The sequence below is a fragment of the Lynx canadensis genome, chromosome A2 (assembly GCF_007474595.2).
Source record: "Lynx canadensis isolate LIC74 chromosome A2, mLynCan4.pri.v2, whole genome shotgun sequence".
Lineage (NCBI taxonomy): Eukaryota > Metazoa > Chordata > Mammalia > Carnivora > Felidae > Lynx > Lynx canadensis.
Window position 1 is genome coordinate 31,257,130 of NC_044304.2, and position 24,853 is coordinate 31,281,982.

The window sequence follows — 24,853 nt, forward strand, 5'->3', positions numbered from 1 at the left end:
ATGGGAATTCTTATCTTTTGGTACATAATCCTGAATAAATCTAAGTGAATTAATCAACTGGGGAGAAGGACATTTCTTAGAATATTCTGCCCAACAGTCCTTCAAAAAAATTCTTTTTCGAAAAACTGATTTTTAATTCTGAGTCAACGTAATCAAGTTTTTGCTTCATAATTCTTCCTAATATTGGAAAACAGAAACATTTATCAGGGCATAGGAGGTCTGCAAGGAAATTTCTCCCATGATTTGCCAGATGAAATTAGAGGAAGCCAGTTAAAGGTATTATGACACTTTTAATATGACTACTACTGAGCTAATTTTCAACTTTCATATTTAGAGATAAGAATTCTTAAGATTACAAAAATTTAACATTGTTTAAAGTATGATTCATGCGAACTGTCATGTTTCCGAACTAAAATAAATGGTAAGGATGGAACCTAACAAGTACTGAGCATTAAATTCCATACTTAAGAAAATTACAAATGATTCAGCCTTAGCTTAATTTTTAAGATGATGAAATCCTTTATGCAAGACCATCTTAACAGACTGTTTTTCTGAGACTTTTTCTTTATCAATTTTTTTTTTCTGCTGAAAATGACCCCTACATAATGAAACAGTAGGAGAAAACATATTCACAAAACATTTTATAACCACATTGCTCAAGTGTTGAGGAGAGAGATCTAGAAAGCAATGCATATTGATTTGCTTTCATCTTATAATTACCTCTTACACCACCGATTGTTAGTATCATGCAACTTCTCCCCAAATGAGCATATGCTACCCCTATTTTGAACATAATTTCACAAATTTGCAGCCCTCTTGAAGCCTATTCATGAACTCCATTTTCAAAAGTGGTAACAATTTCCAGATTGACTCATTTTCTCACCCACATCCTGGAAATGCCGCTTTCTCACAACCTTCAACATAGTTTATAAGCCAATCAGTGTTACCAGTTAAAAACTACCTACAACACTACTGAGCACAAAACATATCTGGCTTGAAAACATTCTATTAAACATTTTGGGATGTTGCTTCCTACCTTTCAAGAATAAAAAATGCATTTCAATACAAACAAATCGATATTAAAGTCTTTTTCCTTTGTGTAAAGAAATCGGAATGAACTGTACATTAATATTTAAAAGCAAAGTAGTTCACTGCCAAAACTTTAAATCTCAAGAGTGCAACAAGTTCCAAACACAGTGAGCATGTTGTTACTTCTGTTTTCTTGGGAATGGTGAACGATTAGCCTGTCTATGGCTTGGAGTCTGTTTCCATGCTGGTTTCTTGAGCTTCTTCTACTTCGGAGAGCTTTTCATCATCTGTAGTTGAGAAAGAACCATAAAACTGCAGTCAAATTTTCTTAAGTTATATATTTAGCGAATACATGACAACATTTTTATCCTTTATTAGCTGATATATCTAAAAAGATGGCAAAATGGCAGTCCATGACTGCAATTGGCCCACACAGTGTTTGGTTTTAAAAATGCTGTTTTGGGGGCGCCTGGGTGGCGCAGTCGGTTAAGCGTCCGACTTCAGCCAGGTCATGATCTCACGGTCCGTGAGTTCGAGCCCCGCGTCAGGCTCTGGGCTGATGGCTCAGAGCCTGGAGCCTGTTTCCGATTCTGTGTCTCCCTCTCTCTGCCCCTCCCCCGTTCATGCTCTGTCTCTCTCTGTCCCAAAAATAAATAAACGTTGAAAAAAATTAAAAAAAAAAAATGCTGTTTTGGCTGTTGGTGTTTATGAGCATAATCAAAATGTAAAATTTATGTGATAGAATACATTAAAAAATTTTTTTAATGCTTATTCATTTTGGAGAGAGAGAGAGAAAGAGAGACAGAGCATGAGCTAGGGAGGGGCAGAGAGAGGGAGACACAGAATCTGAAGCAGGCTCCAGGCTCCGAGCTGTCAGCACAGAGCCCGACGCGGGGCTCGAACCCACGAACTATGAGATCATAACCTGAGCCGAAGTCGGATGCTTAACTGACTGAGCCACCCAGGCGCCACTAGAATACATTTTTTAAAATGTATGTGAGAGAGGGGCACCTGGGTGGCTCAGTCAGTTAAGCGTCCGCCTTCGCTCAGGTCACGATTGAACTGCTCTTGGGTTTGAGCCTCACGTCAGGCTCTGTGTTGACAGCTTAGAGCCTGGACCCTGCTTCGGATTCTGTGTCTCCCCTTCTCTCTGCCCCTCCCATGCTCACGCTCTGTGTCTCCACAATGAATTAATGTTTAAAAAATGTAAAAAAAAAAGTTTAAAATGTATGTGAGAGAATACATTTTTTTAAAATCTAGGTTTTAGGCTTTTCTTTTCTTTTTTTTTTTAATTTATTTCTTTATTTTGAGAGAGAGAGAGAAAGTGTGTGAGCAGAGGGAAGGGCAGAAAGAGGGAGAAAGAATCCCAAGCAGGTTCCTCCCACTCTATCAGTGCAGAGCCTGACGCAGGGCTCAATCCAAAATCAAGAGTGGGATGCTCAACCAACTGAGCCACCCAGGTGCCCCTAGGCTTTTCTTGAAAATGATCAGGAAATCAGATAGCATAGAAATTTCCAATTTGCTATAATCAACACAAAGAGCAAGTCTCCAGTTCCTGAAAGTACGTTCCATTCACTGACTAGGCAAATGTGCTTATGTGCTAATTACTTCACCTACTCACCATTGCCTGCCTGCCTGGGTCCTGAATTACTTCACAGCATTACTTTACAGCAATAAACTATAATAAACCAAGAAGAATTCCAAATCTATCACCTTTGCATTTCTCTTTATATGAAACACTGGTTATGTATTTAAATCATATATTGTTACACCTTCAGGCTTTTCTGCATATATACGGAAAGTTGAACTACATGAATGCCTTCTGGCATCATCCAGCTATACTCCTACTCTGAAACTGCAGGTATGCTCTGTCAAGAAGACGTATATTTTAGAGGGCACACACCCCTGGATCACTTAAAAGTCCTTATAAACATTCATTCCGTGACTTCTACTTACTTTCCAGCGTTTGCTGAAGTTCGTGGATGGTACTAAGTAGAACGTGAAACTGTTTCCGTCTCAGTTCCAGCTGTGTTCAGGAGAAAAGAGTTAATGCACACCGATCTATAAACATACACATATCACAGAGGCTCAAATACGTGTGCAAATTACCTTATCTTCCACACTTTCTTTAATATGTGAAAGATGCTCCAGTTCTTTTCCTAGAGACTCTAGTTCCCTGAAAATAATAAAACAGTGTTACATTTTGCTAATTGGGGAAACAGAATTCACAATTAATGGCTAAATTTTTAATTACTTAAGAGTATTTAAAATTTTTTTTTAAAGGATAAGAAGTTCTTAGACTCCATTATGATGAAACTTTGAAGCGAGGGATGATTTCTTAACTTCTAAATGTGCACTAATTTCATTAAAATCAAATTTCTAGATAATTTTTGAAATCTAAGAAGACACAGATAATAGGATATCATACCCCCAAGAATTGACAACTTTTAATGTTTTGTCATTCTTATTTGACAAAATAAGTCTTTCTTCTCTTTTTTTTGGTAAAAGAAATAAACACTGCAGATTAACTTGAGATACTAGAACCTTATTGCCTGTCCTCTATCTCAGGCCTTTTATCTTCCTCTACTCCCCAGTCAGGCAATCACTGTATCATTCCAACCCATATATTTATTTGTCCCTCTAAATTATATACAGTATTAGTAGATAATGAGGGGACGTTAACTTTATAAATGGTTACTATTCTGCAAGTATTACAGAAGATCAGGAATAATTTAAAATTCATTGTATGTCTTCTGTTTTTCTTTTCACTGATTGTGTTTTGAAATCTGAGCTTAAAAAGTATATAAGATGCGCCTGGTGGCTCAGTCGGTTAAATGTCCGACTTCAGCTCAGGTCATGATCCCACAGTCTGTGAGTTCGAGCCCCAAGTCAGGCTCTGTGCTGACACTCAGAGCCTGGAGACTGCTTTGGATTCTGTGTCTCCCTCTCTCTCTGCCCGTCCCCTGCTCATGCTCTCTCTCTGTCTCAAAAATAAATAAAAACATTTAAAAAAAATGTTTAAAGTGTATATCTAAAAAATAGTGTATATCTAATTTGTTTTACACTCCTCATTTAGTATTCTACTATATGAATACACCATATTTTATTTATCCATTTTAGTGTGATGTATATTATATGAATTTATTTTTTTAAGTTTATTTATTTTTGAGAGTTAGAGGGACAGAGAATCCCAAGCAGACTCCACACTATCAGTGCAGAGCCAGATGTCGGGCTCGAACTCACAAACCACAAGATCATGACCTGAGCCGAAACCAAGAGTTGGATGCTGAAGCAAATGAGCCACCCAGGTGCCCCTATATGCATTTATTTTAGACCTAGAGGCAGTTAGATTGGAGGAAGGAAAAAATTTAATCAAGCAGCATTAGAATATGTTATCGGGAAGATGTGACCCCTCCTTCTGAAACATACTTTGTACTCCCATAAAAATGGAAAACATAGGCAAGTATGTGAACATTTATGTATAAAGATTAGTTCCTTTCAAAGTAAACTCTAAACTTACTTTAGTGTCTCATGTCTGTCTGGATGATGCTGGATCACTTTTGCCAAAGCATCATATTCTGAAAGATATAAAAATACTTATCAAATTAAGGTTTTTTTGAACCTGGATATGAAAACAAAATGTATAACATGACAGATCTCTCTTCATCACTTTCTGAGTGCATAAAGACATAAAAACAACTTGAGGATGGAAAGAGTATTGCCAATGTCACTTGGTTGGCCTATAACTATAATCCATTATTTCAAAACTTTTTTATTCTTTTTTAATGTTTATTTGTTTTCGAGAGACAGAGAGACACAGAGAGAGAGAGCAAGAGAGCAGGGGAGGGGCAGAGAGAGAGGGAAACACAGAATTCAAAGCAGGCTCCAGGCTCTGAGCTATCAGCATAGAGCCCTATGCAGGACTCAAACACACGAACTGTGAGATCATGACCTGAGTTGGAGTCGGATGTTTAATCAACTGAGCCATTCAGGTACCCCTATTTCAAAACAATTTTAAACAAGGACTTTTGCTCCCAATCTGTTTTTCCATTTACCTATCCCTAGGTAGGATATAAGAAGCCAGCAGAGTATAAGTGAACTTAAGCCACTATTGATCATTAAGCAGACTGATTCTGATGAGGATCTTACTACCTATTTGCCCAGCAAAGAAAAGATCAGCTAGGTAAATATATCCTATCATTAATTTTGGATCTTAACCAGGGCAAATTACACATCTCATTCTCATTCTAAAGGTAAAGATTTCAGAAACTTAGAAATGATTTAAAATTCAGAACTGATAAAATTCCTTGTTTCTGTTCCACTGAGACTTTCAGGTTTCCTTGTTATTTCCTGTTGGCCTTTCTTATGAAATGATGAATGGCAGCATTCCTTTAAAAGCCTCAGCTAATCCAGAAAAAGCACTGTAAAACATTTTTAAATTATTTTAGAATCGGTATTAATTATTAAATACATTGCTGTAAATTGGCCACTGAACTTGACCATATGCATTTTAGAACCAATTCAAAAAACAATTTTTTTAAAATAAGGAATTAAGCATCTTAATTGGTTCATTAAAATGTAAAATTCATTGTTTTGAAAATCAGCATATTAATTCAATAAAAGTGTGACTAAAAAAGTTTTTTTAATGTTTATTTTTGAAAGAGAGAGAGAGAGTCGGGGAGGGGCAGAGAGAGAGGGAGACACAGAATCAGAAGCAGGCTCCAGGCTCTGAGCTGTCAGCAAAGAGCCCAACATGGGACTTGAACTCACAAGCTGTGAGATCATGACCTGAGCCAAAGTCACATGCTTAACTGACTGTGCCATCCAGATGCCCCAATAAAAGTGTGACTTTTATTTCTTTATTTAAAAAGAAAAATTTTTTTAATATTTATTTTTGAGACAGAGAGACAGAGACAGAGACAGAAATAGGGTACGAGCAGGGGAGGGGCAGAGAGAGACAGAGACACAGAATCCGAAGCAGGCTCCAGGCTCTGAGCTGTCAGCACAGAGCACGACACAGGGTTCCAATTCACAAACTGTGAGATCATGACCTGAGGCAAAGCCGGATACTTAACTGACTGAGCCACCCAGATGCCCCAAAAGTGTGACTTCTAATAAAATTTTTTTAGATTACAAAGTAATACGTGATCAGTGAAAAAAAAAAACAAAAACAAAAAACCCTAAGCCATAAAACCCCACAGCCCCAAAATAATAACTGTTTACATTTTCTATTTCCTTCTAGTTTTTTGTATATAGGTTACAATTGTGATTATGCATTATATTTTTTACCTTTCTTTCTTTCAGTTTACATTATAGGAGAAGCAATGCCCCAGCCATTAAAAATTATTTTGGACTAGTTTTTATGGACTGCAATGAGGACAAACCCTGATTAAAAAACAAAAGAAATCAGGGCAAAACTAAACTTTACTTCTCCTCTTATTAGATATTTAGGCAGCTTGCAAATGTTTGCTTGCTTTGTACTTAATAAAAACTCACTGAGCTTAAATTCTTTTTTTTTTTTCTAGCAAGTAGTTCCGTGAAACAAATAACAAACAAAACCTGAGGTCTAGTGTATTTGTCTGAATTGCCTTTGCTGATTAACTGTAACATTATTTAGGCAAAGGGGTCTGAAGAGTAAAAAGAAAAAATGAATACTTAAGAAATATTTGGATAATCAATACCATCCAGCAAACAAACAAACAAAAACACAAAAAAAAATATTTTTTTCTAGCATAGCCTTCCTTCTCCACTATTTTAAGGAATACATAGCTTTAAAGAATTAAGTTTAGCTCCTAATTCTTTTAATAATTCAGGTTGATTCTTACTGAAGATTTTACCACACAACATTAACAACTGCATGAAATAGTACTCAGTAATAAAGCATTTGCACACTAAATTCCACAAAACCCTTACCTTGGCGATTTTTTCGTATTCGCTTTGCTTGAAGAATTTGCTTTTTGCACTCAGCAATTTTTTCATGTGCTCCTGCAATGCTACATTCTATATGAAAAGGTTTTTTTTAAAGACAGTTGTAACAACATGTATAATCTCCATCCATTTTTAATTTTAAAATGTGTTTTTATTTAAAAAAAAAATTTTTTTTAACGTTTTTATTTATTTTTGAGACAGAGAGAGACAGAGCATGAAGGGGGGAGGGGCAGAGAGAGAAGGAGACACAGAATCGGAAGCAGGCTCCAGGCTCTGAGCCATCAGCCCAGAGCCCGACGCGGGGCTCGAACTCACGGACCACGAGATCGTGACCTGAGCTGAAGTCGGACGCTTAACCGACTGCGCCACCCAGGCGCCCCTAAAATGTGTTTTTAAATTAAGTTCCATTGCTAATAAAATAAATGCTGGTGGTTTAAAAAACAGCTGTAACCCTAAGTATTGTATCATATCAGAATACATTTTTGTAGCTAACATTTACTATATTCTATTAACATTGTTATTATTTTACCACAAACCAAAGAAAAATGTTAGCAGATATTGTCTCCTTTGGGTCATAAAAATTAAAATTACATGGAAACATTAATTGCTTTAAGTTTCTTTACCTATTTCTTTGTAAATTTTTTCATAATTTTCCATTTCTCTGAGATTCATATCATATACCAGCAAAGTTTTCCCCATTGAAAATTCACATTGGGACAGCGTGCTCAGCATACGTTGGTACTGGCTGTATCTAGCGAAAAAGAGAGAAAAAACAGAATAAAGTTTTTTGTGAAATACCAAAGTTGGACCATTATAGTACAGGCCAAAATTTCGTAATTAAATCCTATCAAGTTCTAAGAGAATCCTTTGCTTTATTTAAAATAATTTTTAAAAAATTAAAAAAATTATAAAATAATTTAAAATATCTTTCCCTTATGTTCTTTCTCCAGATGTGATGTACTTGAATTTATAAACTGCTTTAGTTACACGTGCAAAGATGAGACCACTGTTCTTATCACTATAAGCTAAATTCAAACAACTACTTGTTTGAATTTTGTTTAAAATACATTTTAAAATGTTTTCATTAAGATGTTGTTTTATGCTCCCAATTTTATTTTCACAATTTTTTTCACTCTTTACAAAGATCTATGTGAAAAGTTAACTCAAATGAGGGAAATTTTTCTAACGCAAGAAAAATTATTAAATATGTATAAACCCTTGCAACAACTATCTATTAGCTTATTAAAAAAAGGGAAAATTGAGGTGCCTGGATGGCTCAGTTGGTAGCACAGGTGACTCGTGATCTTGGGGTCATGTGTTCAAGCCCATGTTGGGCCTACAGCTTACTTAAAAAAAAAAATAAAACAAAGACAATTTCATTTAGATACTTTGTCTAACTTACCTGCTAAAATTGACCAAATTAGTGAGCCAAAATTTAATTCTCCTTTCTTACCACCACACCTTCTGCACATTTTAATAAACATAAAGCAGGCCTCTGAATAGAAAGAAAGACCAGAAAAATCTATAGCTGATTAACCCCAAATTGCCTCCACTGGACACTGAAGGTGAGTGAAAATCTGAAATATTGATAGGCTGTATACAGGGTTTAAATTCTTATCAGCCCACTGGTGTAGAAACAAAAGTGAGATGAAATAAATACCCCTCTTCCTGGGACCCAGAGTTGCACCATTTAATGAAACTTTTCACTAGCAGATTGATTCTCCGATCATCTCCAGCGCCGTCTCCATCAATTAGGAGGCGCTTCCGTATGACTTCGTCTGGAGGAAAGAAGAACATGAATTAAAATGATGGTCTCACTCTTGTTGACTTTCAGAAACAAGTAACTGATACCACTATTTATGCATTCATCCGAAAGAAAACCACTGAGATGTGAGTGTACTTCACGCCTCTAAACTGTGTACTTAAAGGTGGTTAAGACGGCAACTTTTGTTATGTAGGTTTTACTGCAATTGACGTGTGTTATTTCTATGTCTCTGTCAAGACAGTTATTGTCTATTGTGTGCCAGGCAGTGTACTAAGGGGCCAGGTTACAGCCTGCGCTAATGGATCTGCTCTTGTTGGGTTGCTAAGCAGAAATCGTTTCCGGGGACCATCAAAGAAATAAGCCCAGAGCTCTTGGAGAGCTTTTTTTGGGAAAAACCTGTCCACACAGAGGGCTGAGGTGTTCCTATCTCTGACTAGTGTGAGGTAGAGGCAGAAGGTACAGAATGAAAAGGTTTGAAAGAGGTAGTGGCAGACTGGGCAAAGAGAGGTGGGTCAGAGAAAAGAGAATGGGTTTATCAAAAAAAATAAGTGTCATTTAGTCATTATGTCTGCGATGTTTCTTTCCCCATGAAGATTTTTTTTTTTTTTTTTTTTTTTTTTTTTAAAGCTAGGCTGTCTCACTCTCGCTCCAAGGAGAGGAAAAAGGATAAAACAGAAGAGCAGGGCAGGTAATGACGAGGAGCTCTAAGAGGGGCTCTTGTCGGCCTGTCCGGCAGCCCGGAGCTAGTGTTCTTGCTGGACAAAGTAATCCTGGATTGCGACAAGAGAAAGGCAGGTTGAAACCCAATAAAACATAAATTTTCATCTACCAGATTTGCGAAGATCAAAATACCCGATAAAAAGGGTTGGCAAGGATCCTGAGAAAGTGCACTTACACACACTGATGGAAGATACAGTGACACCCTCTTTGTGGGGCAAATGCGCGACAACAAACGGTGTTTAAAACATACATCCCGGGCACCTGGGTGGCTCAGTTGGTTAAGCGCCTGACTCGATTTCAGCTCAAGTCATGATATCCTGGTACATGAGATCGAGCCCCACATCAGGCTCTGAGCTTACAGGGTAGAGCCTGCTTGGGATTCCCTCTCTCTCTCTCTCTCTCTCTCTCTCTCTCTTTCTCTGCCTGCCCCTCCCCCACTTGATCTCTTTCTCTCCCCACTTATCTATTTCTCTTAAAATAAATAAATGCTAAAAAAAAAAAAAAACTAAGATGCACCTACCTTTTTGACCCCGTAACTCCAATTCTAGGAATTCATCCCATAGATAACATCCCATAGATAACTGTGCACCCATGCACAGAGATAAATGTAAAGGGATGTTCTTAGTGTTGCTCATAGTAGAAAGATTGCAAAGCTAAACATTTACCAGTAAGAGACTGGTTAAATTATGAAACGTTCATATAATGTATTATGCAGCCAAAAGAGTAACGTGGATGTACATACTGATGCCCAAAAATCTCCTTTGATACATGAAGTGAAATGAAAACAAAACAGGTGAAGAGAAGCATACAGTTAGCTGTTATCTGTGTGGAAAAGGGGGAGGCTTTGTGTATGTGCATATGTGTGCACATCGCACATGTATGTGTTTGTGCATTCAAAGAATATCTTTGGAAGGAACACAGGAAACTGGTAATAGTGCTTTCTTCTGGTGAAAAGGACTACAAAGATGAGAAAAAAATTGAATTTTCTGTATTATTTTGCAGAATTGTGTTTGTTTTTCATCATGTGCATGCATTATTTTTTTAAAATAAATTTTAAAGTGTGAATAATTCCTGGAGAGCCTGCATGATGAATCAACAGCAAAATCTTTGAACAATAGTTCCTGTGTGTGGGCAGAAGTATTTGTGAGCGCAGGTGCAACGGAGATAAACTTTAGAAGGCCAGGTGGCTGCAGTTTTAAAATCTATTCTGTGACAACATCAGATAAACACTTTTAGAATTGGGTTTTGTTCTCGGAGTCATGGCTTTGACAGGCAGCTCAAGTTATCGATTCATCAGGTATTTAATGTTACACTTTAAAATACAAACTAATGCTTTCAGTTTTTGACCACCAACAATGTTATTTGAGGAGCCTCAGACAAAACAGTCCTTGAAGAGATTAAAATGCAGAAAATGAGTTGATTTTATTTTTATTGCAAACATCCTCTAACTTTGTTAAAAGTTAAAGTAATCTCTACACTGGGCACTGGACACGGGAGCACCTGCTCCAGAGGGTGCATATTCTGATGTTTGATGCTGTTCCATTCCTTTCCTTTCTTTTGGTCAATTTGTTTTCTTTCTTTTCTTTTCTTTTCTTTCCTTAAGTTTATTTATTTTGAGAGACAGAGAGAGAGAGAGAGAGAGAGCAAGCAAGCACATACCAGTTGGGGAGGGGCAGAGAGGGAAGAGAGAGAATCCCAAGCAGGCTCCGCGACGTCATCCAGGAGCCTTACGTGAGGCTCGACCCCACGAACTGAGATCATGACCTGAGCAGAAGTCAAAAGGCAGACACCTAACTGGCTGAGATACCCAGATGCCCCATCAATTTCTTGTTTTCTTATCTCTGCTCTCCCAACCCCCCCAACAAACCCCATCTTCCTCCAGATACTGGGGCATCCTACTTTATTGAGGCCCAGGGATTTCAAATATAAATGCATCAGGGAATAGGATATAGGAAAATTGGGAATGAGTACCCACCCAAAGCGGGGGAAACTATTACCACAGATGGCTTTTCAAGAGCTTTTTAAAGTTTGGTGACTAACTACAAATGTTTCAAGCACGTTTTGTGATCATTCCAGCTGCATATTTAAGATCTGGGTACCTTTATATATGCAATATATATATTATAAATAATATATATTTATAAAAATTACAAAATTATAAAATTTAAATTATAAAATTATAAAATTTATAAAAATTTATAAAATTATAAAATTATAAAAATTACCAAAATTTTACCAATTATAAAAATTTCTGAAAAATGTTTTGAACACTGTACAGGCCAAATAAACTTGGGGAAAAAGGTCATGAGGTGCATGTCTTATTCATGGTTTCCTCCTCAACCTCTCACACTGTGTCTTTACACTTCTGATGCTCAATAAATATTTTTTACATTGGATTTGTGGTGCCTGCCCCAGACCATCTGCCCTCTGAAGAGCTTTGTTTCTTTTATTTTTTTTATTTTTTTTTTTAATTTTTTTTTTTCAACGTTTATTTATTTTTTGTGGGACAGAGAGAGACAGAGCATGAACGGGGGAGGGGCAGAGAGAGAGGGAGACACAGAATCGGAAACAGGCTCCAGGCTCCGAGCCATCAGCCCAGAGCCCGACGCGGGGCTCGAACTCACGGACCGCGAGATCGTGACCTGGCTGAAGTCGGACGCTTAACCGACTGCGCCACCCAGGCGCCCCTGAAGAGCTTTGTTTCAATAAGATACTAACAAGGATCAGCAGGCAACCATCTTTATTTTCAGGTCCAAAGCGGAGATTTCTCTTCTTGTACAAAAGACAAGAATTCTTGATCAATGAGCAGATGTGTTCACCACGGTACCAGGAATTCTAAGGATGTGAGATAAAGAATTGAGCTCTTTTGCTCTAGGTGGAGACATACATGCATATGAACACAAATACAGAGGAGGCTGGGAATGTTAAATAAGTGCCGAAGACCCATAATAGAGGAGATTAGGAGGACAGCTCCCTTTGGCTTGGGGGGAGTTAGGGGAAGTGGAATTTGGGGCTGCTCTCTTCATACTTAAAAATTACCAACCAAGAAAGCTAAACGGTATTTTAACAATATCTACCTAAACTTCAATGACATATGCCTTTGCCCCAAGAATCCTAGATAAACTTGCACATATGCAGTATGACATATGCCCCATCAACAGGGGACTAGATAAACTTTGGAATAAGGATATGATGGAATACTATGAAGCCAAAGAAAAACAAAGAATGAGGAAATGTCTATTGTACTGATACACAGAGCTCAGTTAAGATAACTTGATAAAAGAGCAAAGTGAGGCAGTATGCATGGCATGTTTCCTTTCACATATAAATGGGAGGGAAATGTATCCATACAGATATCCTAGAATGATATATAAGAAACTAATAGAAGGGGGGGCGCCTGGGTGGCTCGGTCGGTTAAGCATCCGCTCAGGTCATGATCGGCTCAGGTCATGATCTCGCGGTCCGTGATTTCGAGCTCCGCGTTCAGGCTCTGTGCTGACAGCTCAGAGCCTGGAGCCTTTTCAGATTCTGTGTCTCCCTCTCTCTCTGCCCCTCCCCTGTTCATGCTCTGTCTCTCTCTGTCTCAAAAATAAATAAACGTTAAAAAAAAAAAAAAGAAACTAATAGAAGGGGTTACCAAGGGAGAGGGGCAGGGTAAGTGGGATAGAGAACAGTTTGGAAGATGGGGAAATATCTTTCTATATTATTTGACTTTTGAGCCATATGAGCACTCAAAATCTGTTAGCTGCTGTTTGAAAAAGAAAGCTATGATTATGGTGATGGTATCACAGCTGTTTGCATATGTCCAGATGCAGTGAATTGTACACATAAAATATGCAGTTCTTTGTATAAATTATACCTCAATAAGCTGTTGGAAAACAGAGACAAAAACAAAGGGGGCCCCCTGGCTGGCTCAGTCTCTGGGTTGTGAGTTCAAGCCCCATGTGGGTGTAGATATTACTTAAAATAATAAAATCTTTAAATAAACAAATAAAACGAATTTTTAAAAAGAAAAAAAAAAAAAAAAAGAAAAAAGAAAGCAAGCTAAAGTCCCTTTCCCTGCCCCCACCACAGGCAGGGAGAAAGCTGTGAACTCCAGCAGAGGTGGGGAATCAGAGACTGGATTGTAAAATGTGTACACGTGAGAACATCAGGGAGGCTGCACAAATCTTGGGACCCAAGGACAGAAAGGCAATTAGAGGTCAGAATGTGGGCGTCTCCACTAGTGAATGCCAAACCAGCAGACTTGGACCTTGCCGGTGGGCACCTGGGAACTGCTAAAGATTCAGGAGCAGGACTTTCTAGGAAGATTAAGCTGAGGACAATGTACAAAATGGACTGCATCTGGGAAAAGCCCAAAGGCAAGGAAGCTATGAGGAGGCTACCAAGGCACAGGCAGTTGGAGGTAAAATGGCATGAAAATTAGAGATTACAATCACAGGTCCTGGGGCTCCTGGGTGGCTCAGTTGGTAAGCAGCTGACTTCAGCTCAGATTATGACCTCATAGTTCGTGAGTTCAAGCCCCGTATGGGGCTCTCTGCTGTCAGTGTGGAGCCTGCTTGGGAACCTCTGTCTGTCTGTCTCTCTCTCTCAAAATGCCAAGGTGGCCTGAGTAGGAGTGTGGTCAGACCAATTCTGGTACCACTGGGGATTCCCTGTCAAGGCAGTTCTGGGCCCTTCTCCCAATTCAGTCTCTTCCTTCAAAGCCAAACCCCTGGGCCAAAGTCAAAAACTGGGACCAAACATACAGTGTTTGCTTCGTGGTGTGGCACCAAACTTCACTTCATCAATAAAATGGGAAAAAAACTTCTTCCGTAAAATGGGAATAGCATCTCCACTGTGAAGGAACTCTGCTGTGAAACTTCACAGAAATGAAATTACACAAAGGAGCACAATGCTTTTTCATGGTGGGAAAGCAAGAAAAAGAGAAAAAGAAAGTTACTTATATGTTTATTTTTTTTAATGCTCACTTATTTTTCATTTTTTTTTTTACTTTAGAGAGAGATTGAGTGGAGGAGAGGGGCAGAGGGAGACAAAGAGAACGAGAGAGAGAAAGAGGAGAGAGAGAAAGAGAGAGAGAGAGATTGCGAGCATGGGAAAGGGGGAGAGAGAGAGAGAGAGAGAGAGAGAGAGAGAGAGAGAGGAATCTTAAGCAGGCTTCATGCTCAGCATAGAGCCTGACACAGAGCTTGTCTCCACGACCCTGGGATCATGACCTGAACCAAAATCAAGAGCTGGAAGCTTAAACGACTGAACCACCTAGGCATCCCATATGTTAATTTTTTAACATTTTATTTTTAAGCAATCTCCATACGCAATGTGGGGCTCAAACTCACAGCCCTTGAGATCAAGAGTCACTTGCTCTACAGACTGACCCAGCCAGGTGCCCCTGCTTATGTTAAATTTAATCCACAACTTGTTCCATCCTAAAAATCTGAGAGTGAGTAACATTGTGGAAGGTATATCTGTAGATACATCTATACAACTACACAGGTATATATTAGGCACTTACACATACAGAGTTTTAACCAGTTAGGATTTCTCCCACAATTTGCTTCTATCTCAAGCTTCATATTGCAAGGTCACAGTATTTCTAGCTTAAACTGCATAGACAGTGTTGCCTAGAAAATTCTCTGGGGATAAAAATTCCTGAAATAACGTAAATAAAATAGAGCACAGCTCCAACAGCAATAAAATAAAGGGTACAGTGTCAGTTTGAAAACAGCTTTTTCTTTTTAAATATAAAGATGGGCTGCTGATGGTTCCCAACAACAAATGACATGAGCATTGTTATTTTTAATGATGCCTCATCAATTGGCGCTAGACTGAACACACCTAAAATAGCTTTGTTTACTACATACGTTGACTTCAAAAATTATCATCATGCTCGAAACTATAAGCAACTTAAATGCTAATATTAATAATTTGGGACAGGCCTTGGCCCACCCTATAAAAACGTAGGCATGGCTTAGAAAACTATTTTAATGATGCTATCAATATATTCCTTAGTTGTCATGATTGCTTCTTTACTGACTATGAGGACCAGTGCCTCTGGAAAGAGCTTCTAACCCCAAATACCTAACATTTGTCCTGAGATGGTGGTTTTCCGCCTGACTTTAGGATTATAGGAAGATTTCCTACTGGATTCAGTTATATGTTGTGCCACAATACACCCACAGTCTGCCATTCAAAATCACTTTAAAATCAGTTATGACACATGTATGCCGACAAGCAAATATTTACTCGCAAAATTGGGATGCATTTTGGACCCCTTTCTGTCTTCTATACTGACCTATTTACTACCTAGAAGAAATATGTAATCACTTAAAACACCAAATAATCCTCAAAAAGCCCTTGCAAGGGGTTAGATTTTAATACCCCATTTCTATAAACAGAGAGGCAGGAAGAAATGACTGCTTTACAGTCACGAGACCAACTCCCCTCCTCCAAGCCTCGCGTCAGTTGACATGGCCATTTTAGCTGTGCTCTCATTTTATCCCGGAAAGGACAATCTCTCATAAACCCAGACTAACATTCTTTTCAAAATTCATCATTGTTATTAAAACCCTGATTACAAAACAAGGTTTCAGAACACCTTGGGGCAAATATTCAAAATAGGAAAAGGAAAACAATGGAAGATAATAGGAAAATGGAAGGTAATGGTGGGCCAACTTTCAAAACACTTCTTTAGGGACAGGTCAAGGCTTCACAACCAGTGTCAAGGGCCTCACGGTGAATGTAACTTCCTCCTAGGGCTAAGCTACTCTCAAGTGTGCCCTCCCTAAACTGCTAGACCTTATAGCAACCTATAAGATTGCTTAAAAGCAACCTCACCTGCTTTTAGGAAATAGCAATTCTGTGACCTCCCAATGAAGATTAGCATTTCCTTTCTAAAGGCACTTTAGCAAAGAATTCTGTTAGCACAGAAATGCACCACTGAATTTTTCTTGGTGTTCCAAACCAAGAAACTGGTGGATCCAAACTGAAAACCAGAGGGATAAATTTTATTTAACACTTTCAGACAGGGTGAACTTGAAACAGCGGGCTACTACAGCAATGTAGCAACATGTATCAAAATTAAAATACGTATATTCTTTGACCTGACTTCTAGAAATTATTCCCACAGGTGTGTGAAGACATCTATACAAGTATCTCTATTAGACACTACTTGTAAGAGAAAACAACTGGAAATAATTAAGTGCTTGGCAGAGAATTAATTTTAAAAATATAACAGAATACTACACAATTGATACAAAATAATGAGGTAGAAAGAGCTTCAAGATGTAGTAGAAAGAGTTCTAAGATGTAACAATTATAGAAGTATATAGCACAGGTGTGCCTGGTGGCTCAGTTGGTTAAGCATCCAACTCTTGTTCTCAGGGTCATGAGTTCAAGCCCTGTGTTCAGCTCCATGCTGGGCATAGAGCCTACTTGGAAAAAAAAAAAAGTGTAACACAGAAGAGTTTGTAAATGTTTGCATAAAATTTTAAAGTATACATACATAGTGGCCTACGACTAACATATATATAATGTTTGCAATATGCTATGTGTTTTTCACATATAAACACGTTGAATCTGCACGATAGCCCTATAAAGTAGATATTACTACCCCTATTTTACCCATGAAGGAACTGAAAGTTGCTCAGATTAAATGTCACCGGAAATAAGGAGTAGAGCTGAGACCCAAACTCAGAAGTTTGGCACTAGAGAAAGTGTTTTACCCTTTACAGGCACTTAAAAATCATTCTGAAAAGGTGCACTCACACACACAAAAACAGTTTCTAATAATTACCTCTGGGAAGAGGGATTAGCCACGGGAGGTGAAGTGGGGAGGGTTTTCACTTGTCACTTGATGTTTTTTTTCCCTGAATTGTCGGACATGCATTACTTTTCTTTTTAAAAATACCAACAGTGGTTATCTGGAGAGTGAGTTTATTGGTCATTTTGAGGTATTTTTCTTCATTTCTTCTGCATTAAAAATTCTATTCTATGTCCTTTAATAAATCTATCATGTGTTAACAAGAAAAAAGGAAACTTTTGACCAATAACAAAAGGAAACCAAAGGAAAAAAGGAAACTTTTGACCAATAACAAAAGAAACTAGGGCCGTGCAAAACCAGTGTGCATGCAGACTGCTGTTAGATCTATCACTGGATCACCCCTGCTTATGGGTTATTAGGCTGAATTATGTGTGTCTCATTGTTTAGATTACTTATGGTAAAATAACAGGTAGTCCCTCCTTTCAAGAAGCTTAAAATCACTAAAACAATTTTGAAGGCCAACAATATCAAGAAGTCACAAAAAGGCAGTGGAAAGAACAGTAAATATGACGGTTTGCTTTTTCCATGTAAATATTGATCTCTTGTGAGATACTTAGAGCTAGTCTAAATACATTGCTGATGCCAAAGTAAATTACTTAAACCAAAATTAAATTTAAAAAATTTTAATAAAGCAAAAATAATAGTGTTGAGGTCCTTTGTTTATCTCTAGATTTACTGAGACGTTTAGAGAAAGGTGCTAATAAAGTCAAGATTGAAACTCCAATCTTGCTTTGAGAAACCATGTTATCTTAGCTAAAGAAACATTATTTTATAGTTGCACTGTTAAGCCCTGTGCTGGGATCACAGCTGAAGGAACAAAGTGGCCAAACTCCATGACCACGAATGGAGTCATTCATTGATCTGCAATTGAAATAGGAATAATAGCAGTGGGCACTTGTACAGCATTTATAAGCTCCTATTTGATGACCATACATCCTGTTTGTTCCTTTCACTCTGAAAAGTTTGGACCATAAATTTGTCCTTCAATTTCGAAGTGCTTTACGTGTATTATCACGCCTCACTCTTGAAGAAACCCTATAAAGTGCGTATTACTATCTTCTTTTTACCCAGGAGTAGTGTTGCCTCTGCAGTAACAGGAAAATATACACAATCACATTATCAGAAAGTGACAGTACAGCTGCAACTGTTCTGCATATTGTTCACAGGCATGTTAAAAACCATTATTTCCGGACGCCTGGGTGGCTCAGTCGGTTAAGTGTCCGACTTCAGCTCAGGTCATGATCTCACAGTTCGTGGGTTCGAGCCCCGCGTCGGGCTCTGTGCTGACAGCTCAGAGCCTGGAGCCTGTTCAGGCTCTGTGTCTCCCTCTCTCTCTGACCCTCCCCCATTCATGCTCTGTCTCTCTCTGTCTCAAAAATAAATTAACGTTAAAAAAAATTTTTTTAAAAACCATTATTTCAAGTTGTAACAAGCATGTATTCAAGCATTATACTTTCTAATTAAAAAACAAAGACATATATACAGTAGAATACCACTCAGCCATAAAAAAGGAAATCTTGTCACTTACAAAAACATGGATAGACCCTGAGGGCATTATGCTAAATGAAACAAGTCAGACAGAGAAAGACAAATACTATACGATTTCACTTACATGTGGCACCTAAAACACAACTGAAAAAACAATAAAAAACAAACAAACCCATACAGAGAACAGATTAGTGGTTATCAGAGGGGAATGGGTTATTGCAGGATAGGTGAAATGAGGGAAGGGGGTCAATTGTATGGTGATGAATGGTAACTAGGTTATCAAGGCAATCACTTTGTAGTGCATTCAAATACCAAACCATGTTGTACATCTGAAATATTATGTACTCAATTCATCTCAATTAAAAACACTACCGTCAAAACCAAAAAGCTCTATTATATGGAACGTAGAGCCACAGCCCGGCTCCCTGCCACCCCTTTCCCATCTCCCATATGTGCTCTGGCACATAGATATATATACCTAATGTTCTCTGTACTGTAAGAAGTGCTTTTGAAATGATTCTATCAGGGTACTAACACTGTTTAACACCCAAATACAAACTGTGAATATAGTTTAAATTAACAGTGACACCATTTAAACTATTTTTGCAGTTCGCCAAAATACTGGGTAGCAACAGGGGAGGAAAGAGAATGACTTTGCCAAGAACTAGCTATGTGACGTAAGTCACTAACTTCCCGGGACCTCTATTTTTCCATCAATAAAATGGTAGTGTTGGTGATGATATCTATAGTTCAGTGTCCACAGATAACAAATACAGGGTCTCTCCACTTCCCTCTGAGGAGGGGCACTTTCTCAAAGTAACCAGTGTCCTTGTACAGGGGACAGGGAATAAAGAGCTTCTTCTCCAAGAGCTCCCAGTCCAACTGGATAGGCAAATCCGTATGTAAGGATTACACGAGGGCACGGCACCTTGCCAGGCACTGCAAATCTGTAAGAGGGCATTAGCGGTCCTTTAGGCTCCAGAGACATAATTTTTCAGGATGACTGAGCTATCCAGGTCACTCCTCCATCTTCTTTCCTGCCATCATCCTAATCCAAAATCACCTCAACTCTTGGATACTTCTTGTTGGCCTCCCTGCTTTGATTCTTACCATCCTAGAATTCATTCTATACACAGGAGCCCCGAATGATCCAAAAGAAGTGTGGGAGGGGTGCCTGGGTGGCTTAGTCAGTTGGATATCGACTCTTGATTTCGGCTCAGGTCAATGATCTCATGGTTCCTGAGATTGAGCCCTGCATTAGGCTCTGTGCTGACAGCGCAGAGCCTAATTGGGATTCTCTCTCCTCTCTCTCAAAATAAATAAATGTAACAACAACAACAACAAAAAAGTATGGGATCACTAATTTTTCTGCTTAAAATCATCCAATCATATCTAAGTATCAACAGAAGACAATCCAATCTCCAAGGCTCTTGGCGAACTCCTGTTTACTTCTCTGACCCTCCTTTTCTAGCATATCCCTCCTGGCCCACCTGGATACTAGCCCTTATCTTACTCCTTAACCCTTATTCCTTATCTTCTCTAAAGGGCACAGAGCTTATTTTCGCCTCAGGCCTTTGCGCTAGTTGTAGCCTGTCTTGTATACTTTCCTGGGCTCTTCACAGGGTTGACCCCTTCAGGCCTTACTCTAAAGGTTACTTTTCAGAGAGCTCATACCTGACTGTTGGCAGCCCTCCCCCATTATTCTTTCATATTCCATCCAGTTCTTTTTCAGAAGTTATTTCAGAACTTCATTATGTTCTTTCTCAGAAATGATCTTACTTATTTGATTTTTATGCTATTGCTCCTGTCCCTCCAAGCAGAAGCCAGGTCTTCCTTGGTAGTTTACTGCTATAGACAGCACCCCGAATTGGGAACTAGAAGGTATGTGACCTATCATACCACTCCTCACTTCTGCTTGAATTTTTGCCAAAAGCCCATTTGAGGAAAACCATGTTTACCGTATCTATAGTTCAGGGTCCATATTGCCTGAAAAAGTTATATTTCATCCTTTCTTCTATGATCTAGTATTCTTAAAACAAATTAGCAAAAAAAAAAAAAAAAAAAAACCCACACAAAAACCCACAAAAAGCCCTCCAAAAAAACGAAAACAAAAACACACCTTGGTCTGAATTAAGGCAGACCAGTAGAAGTATTCACCTAAACCACATGGCCTATTGGCTTCTGGATGCCTTTCTAAATTGTGAGTTAGCCTTCTTTGACCTAGTCAGGGATGTGCTAAGTAACAGCCCTATGATCATCAGTGCCGATAAAAGGTTACAGATAGGATACTGCCTTGTCTTTATGGAGCCTCTACAGATCAACTTTTCTCTCGTGTTTAAATCACAAAGAACTGCTTATCCTGTGTATCTAATGTTGCCTTCTCTCATGTACACGAGATCACACAGTGGAAGTGGACCAGGTTCTGCCTCTTGCTATGAACTAGACAAGAGTCACTTCCAGCTGTCTTCATTAATGTACCAGATTTTACCTCTTGCATTTTGAAGATCATACACTTCTAATTCCTCTAGTCTTCCTTACTTTCAGTGCTCTGTTTTGCCATTTTCCCATCCATTTTTCATGTTTTCATATTATGGTGAACTGCCTTAAATATTTTCTAGAATGTATCATTTAATTAAGTACTGAGGGCTACAACAGCAACAGGCATAAAATAATATGGTTAAGAGGTGAAAGATCAACTGGTTCTAAAAAGAGAGGAGGTGAATATTTGAGGTGGGTGTTGAAGAATAAATGACAGTTACCAGGCTGGAAAGGGCAATCTGTGCAAATACAGAGATAAAGAAGACACAGCCCTCATCAAAGGAAAATGGAGAAGAGACGAGAAACCAATTCTTAAATTTAATAGTATTTGCTGAACATTTCTATATGTTGGACTCAGTGCAAAGCACTTTACAACTTTTATTGCATTTAAACCTCTAAACAACCCTTATGAGGTAGATTTTATTATTATCCCCATTTATAAAGAATAAAACTGAGGCCCAAAGAGGTTAATTAACCTACACAAGGTCAGACAGCTTTTAGTGACGAAGTAGGGATTCCTGTGGCCTCTAAGGATATGTGGGGGGTGGGGCATTTGACTGAAGTTACTACTGTTTCTAGAACTCATCTTCCCTTCCCATCTTCCATGTTGACCCTACCTCAATAAATAGAGAAGTAGTACATTTAGCACATACTCACTCAAATCAGCAGCCTGGATTAATACTCAGTTCTTCCCCTTACATCCACTCAATCAGTCCTGGCATTCTATCTTATTCTACGTCTCTGTATTGTCTGAGCTCCCGTTATCTCTACTAGGACTAGTGTAGCAGTAGCTGAGAGACGGATGCACAGTAGTGAGGGACAAAAACTCTGCAGTCAGACTGCCTGGCTCTGAGCTCAGGCTCTATAACTTACTAACTGTGCAAACTTGGGCAAGTTACTTAACCTCCTTGTGTCCCAGTCTGTAAAGTGGAGTTAATGATTAGAACACTCCTTGACGCGTGATGATACTATACAAATGTTAGAGAGAACCTAACTCCTCGCTTCCCCTCATCATTCTTCACATAGTAGAGTGGGGTGGTGGCTTTTTTTTTTTTTAATGCAAATCTGATCATACCACACCAATGTTAAATTGTTTCCCATTGCCCTTAGAAATCGCTGGCTATAACTTTTTTTTTTTTAATTTTAACATTCATTTTTGAGAAATAGGGCGTGAGCAGGGGAGGGCAGAGAGAGAGAGAGGGGAGACACAGAATCTGAAGCAGGCTCCAGGCTCTGAGCTGTCCACCACAGAGCCCAACGCGGGGGCTCAAACTCAATCTGTGAGATCATGACCTGAGCCAAGGTTGAGGCTCAACAGACTGAGCCACCTAGGGGCACCGCAACTTTGTAAATTCTAGCCAGCATTGGTCATCTTTGAGTTCTTTCCAACACTTTGGGGCTTTTGCATAGGGGGTTCCCACCTGGAACACGAGTCCAACCACAACTATTTATTTTTCAAAAATGTGACTAAGGTGGCTTCTTGAGTTCAAGCCCCACATCGGGCTCACTGCTTGTCAGCCCATTGGCACGAGCCTGATTAGGATCCTCCGTCCCGCTCTCTCTACCCCTCCCCAGCTTGCACTCTCTCAAAAATAAATAAATATTTTAAAAATGGGATTAAAGTAACTGTCTCACGGAGGCTAATCTTCGAGAATGGATAAGCCATCTTTGCTACATGCTGCTATAGTTCCCAAACTTGTACTTCCCCTGTGGAAACATATGCCACCCTTAAAACTAATTATCCAAGGCGTCTTTCTACCAGAGTGCAACCTGAGAGGGGGAAACAGTCTTGCCTGTTGGTTCTGGACTGTAATTCCAAGGCCTAGCCCAGATGGGGTAAATAAAACTGGAATGAAGCAAAGATAAAATTTCCCATGAAGCTCCTGGACCTGTAAGTAAGCCCTCCCACTTCACTACTTACTGCAAATGCCCTCTTATTACTCTTCTTCCCATTGCTGGCCCTTTCATGTGGGGATCCTGTGGACCCCCAACTTTTCACAAGTGGCCGGTCCACAGGCATCTACCCTTACTGGTCACCTTCTCTGCAGATACATCAGCAGCCCTAGACATTCCCTTCCCACATGGTAAAGGACTTCTTCGTCCTTAGGTTCTCCCTCCAGCGGCCCATCAGCCTGTCCACATTCCCAAGAGCCCTCTGTTTTATTTGTTCAGTCCACAGACCACCCCTGGGTCTCTCCTCACCAGGGCCCACCTCCCTAAACTGTCCTCAAACTTTGCACAAACCCAGCCTCTGCCTGCGACCCTCCCCCCATTCCTGCCACAGACCACCGTACCCAACACATAAACACACACAAACACATCTTTTATTGTCTTGATCTATCCTATCCCCGCACTGGCTCCTCCTAAATCCCCCAAGCACACTCTAGATTGTCCTCGATACTCTGTCGACATCTATCCTTTTTTAGATAATTGTCCCTAGTTGCTAATCCAGGGCTAGTTCTCGGGCACCGCTGCCATCCGCCCCAATCTATGGGCCCCCACCCCCCACCTGTCCAGAAGACCCCTGCAGGTGTCACCCTCTGTACGCTGACACCCCTAGAACCGCCCTGGAACGTGTCTCTTTGTCCGAGCTTGGTCCGAAACCTCGTGTCCTCACTCTCCAGCCCCTCCGAGGCCCTCCGGACCCCGGACGGCAGGGTCTCCACCATTCCCTCCCCTTCGCCACTGCTCGGACCCCATATTCTCACCAAGCGCTCCCTCACCACATCCGCCGACGGCCCGGACCCCTTCCTGGTACCACCCCCACGCACCCTGCACCTTTCCCGGCCGCCGCCGACCACGTGCTCCCAGCGCGACCATCCTCAGCACACCGTCCCAGGCCGGGGCGGACTCCGGCCGGGAGTCCCAGGGGCAGCAGGGGCGGGGAGACGCCGAAGGACGGGGGGGGGGGGGGGTGGGAAGAGGCCGGGAAAGGCCGGCTCTCCGAGGGGGTCTGATCACGGAGGCCGAGGGGCTCCCGGAAGAGGCCGATGAGGCCGGGGGCCTCGGGAAGGAAGGGGAGGCCGAGGGGCTCGGCGCAGAGGGCCGGGGTGGCGGGCGAGCGGGCCTCACCGTCAGTCACGGCTCCCATGGCGTGCGCGGCGGCGGCGGCGGCGCAAGCTGAGGCGGCGGTTGGCGGCGGCGGAGGTCAAACTCCCACAATGCAGCGGGTAAACAGCCAGGGAGGAGGAGGAGGAGGATCGAGAGGAAGAAAGAAGAAGATAGGAGAAGAGACAGCAGAAGAAGAAGAAGAGGGGAGAGAGAAAAGAGAAAAAAGAAAGGACGGGGGACGGACAAGCAGGCCGGCGAGTGTGGGGGGCGAGGAAGGCGGGCGGCGGCGCGGCCCGGCTACAGCCCGGCCCCGCCGCCCCCCCTGCCGCCCCGCCCGGCCCAGCCCAGAGGCCGCCCCGGAGGCCGCCGCCAGCCGCCAGGTGAGCTCGATCGGCCGCCGGGGGGTTCGGGGGCTGCGGGCCACCCGGCTCCGGGTCCCCGCGCCTTCCCGGGGAAGGGGACCGCCGCCCCCCTCCCTCCCCCGCCGCCCGCATCCCGGCTGCCGCAGCTGGGGG

The 24,853-nt window shown here is 40.6% G+C and overlaps 1 protein-coding gene across 1 annotated transcript; it reads right to left on the bottom strand.

The window, feature by feature from the left end:
* Positions 1 to 270: 270 nt before the first annotated feature.
* On the bottom strand, positions 271 to 24,458 carry THOC7 (THO complex 7). Its single transcript, XM_030307166.1, has 8 exons — positions 24,360 to 24,458; positions 8,618 to 8,735; positions 7,581 to 7,708; positions 6,943 to 7,029; positions 4,550 to 4,607; positions 3,139 to 3,205; positions 2,986 to 3,055; positions 271 to 1,316 (listed from the first exon to the last, which is right to left on the bottom strand). Exons 1-8 carry the CDS (start codon positions 24,376 to 24,378, stop codon positions 1,249 to 1,251), a joined length of 615 nt encoding a protein of 204 aa, XP_030163026.1. The 5' UTR covers positions 24,379 to 24,458; the 3' UTR covers positions 271 to 1,248.
* Positions 24,459 to 24,853: the final 395 nt, after the last annotated feature.

Excerpts from the sequence above, each read along its gene's own strand:
- THOC7 (XM_030307166.1), bottom strand. Across the intron at positions 7,709-8,617 it reads TCTGGGTCCCAGGAAGAGGG|ATACAGCCAGTACCAACGTA; the intron begins GTATTTATTTCA and ends CTTTTTCGCTAG. Across the intron at positions 4,608-6,942 it reads AATACGAAAAAATCGCCAAG|AATATGATGCTTTGGCAAAA; the intron begins GTAAGGGTTTTG and ends TATATCTTTCAG.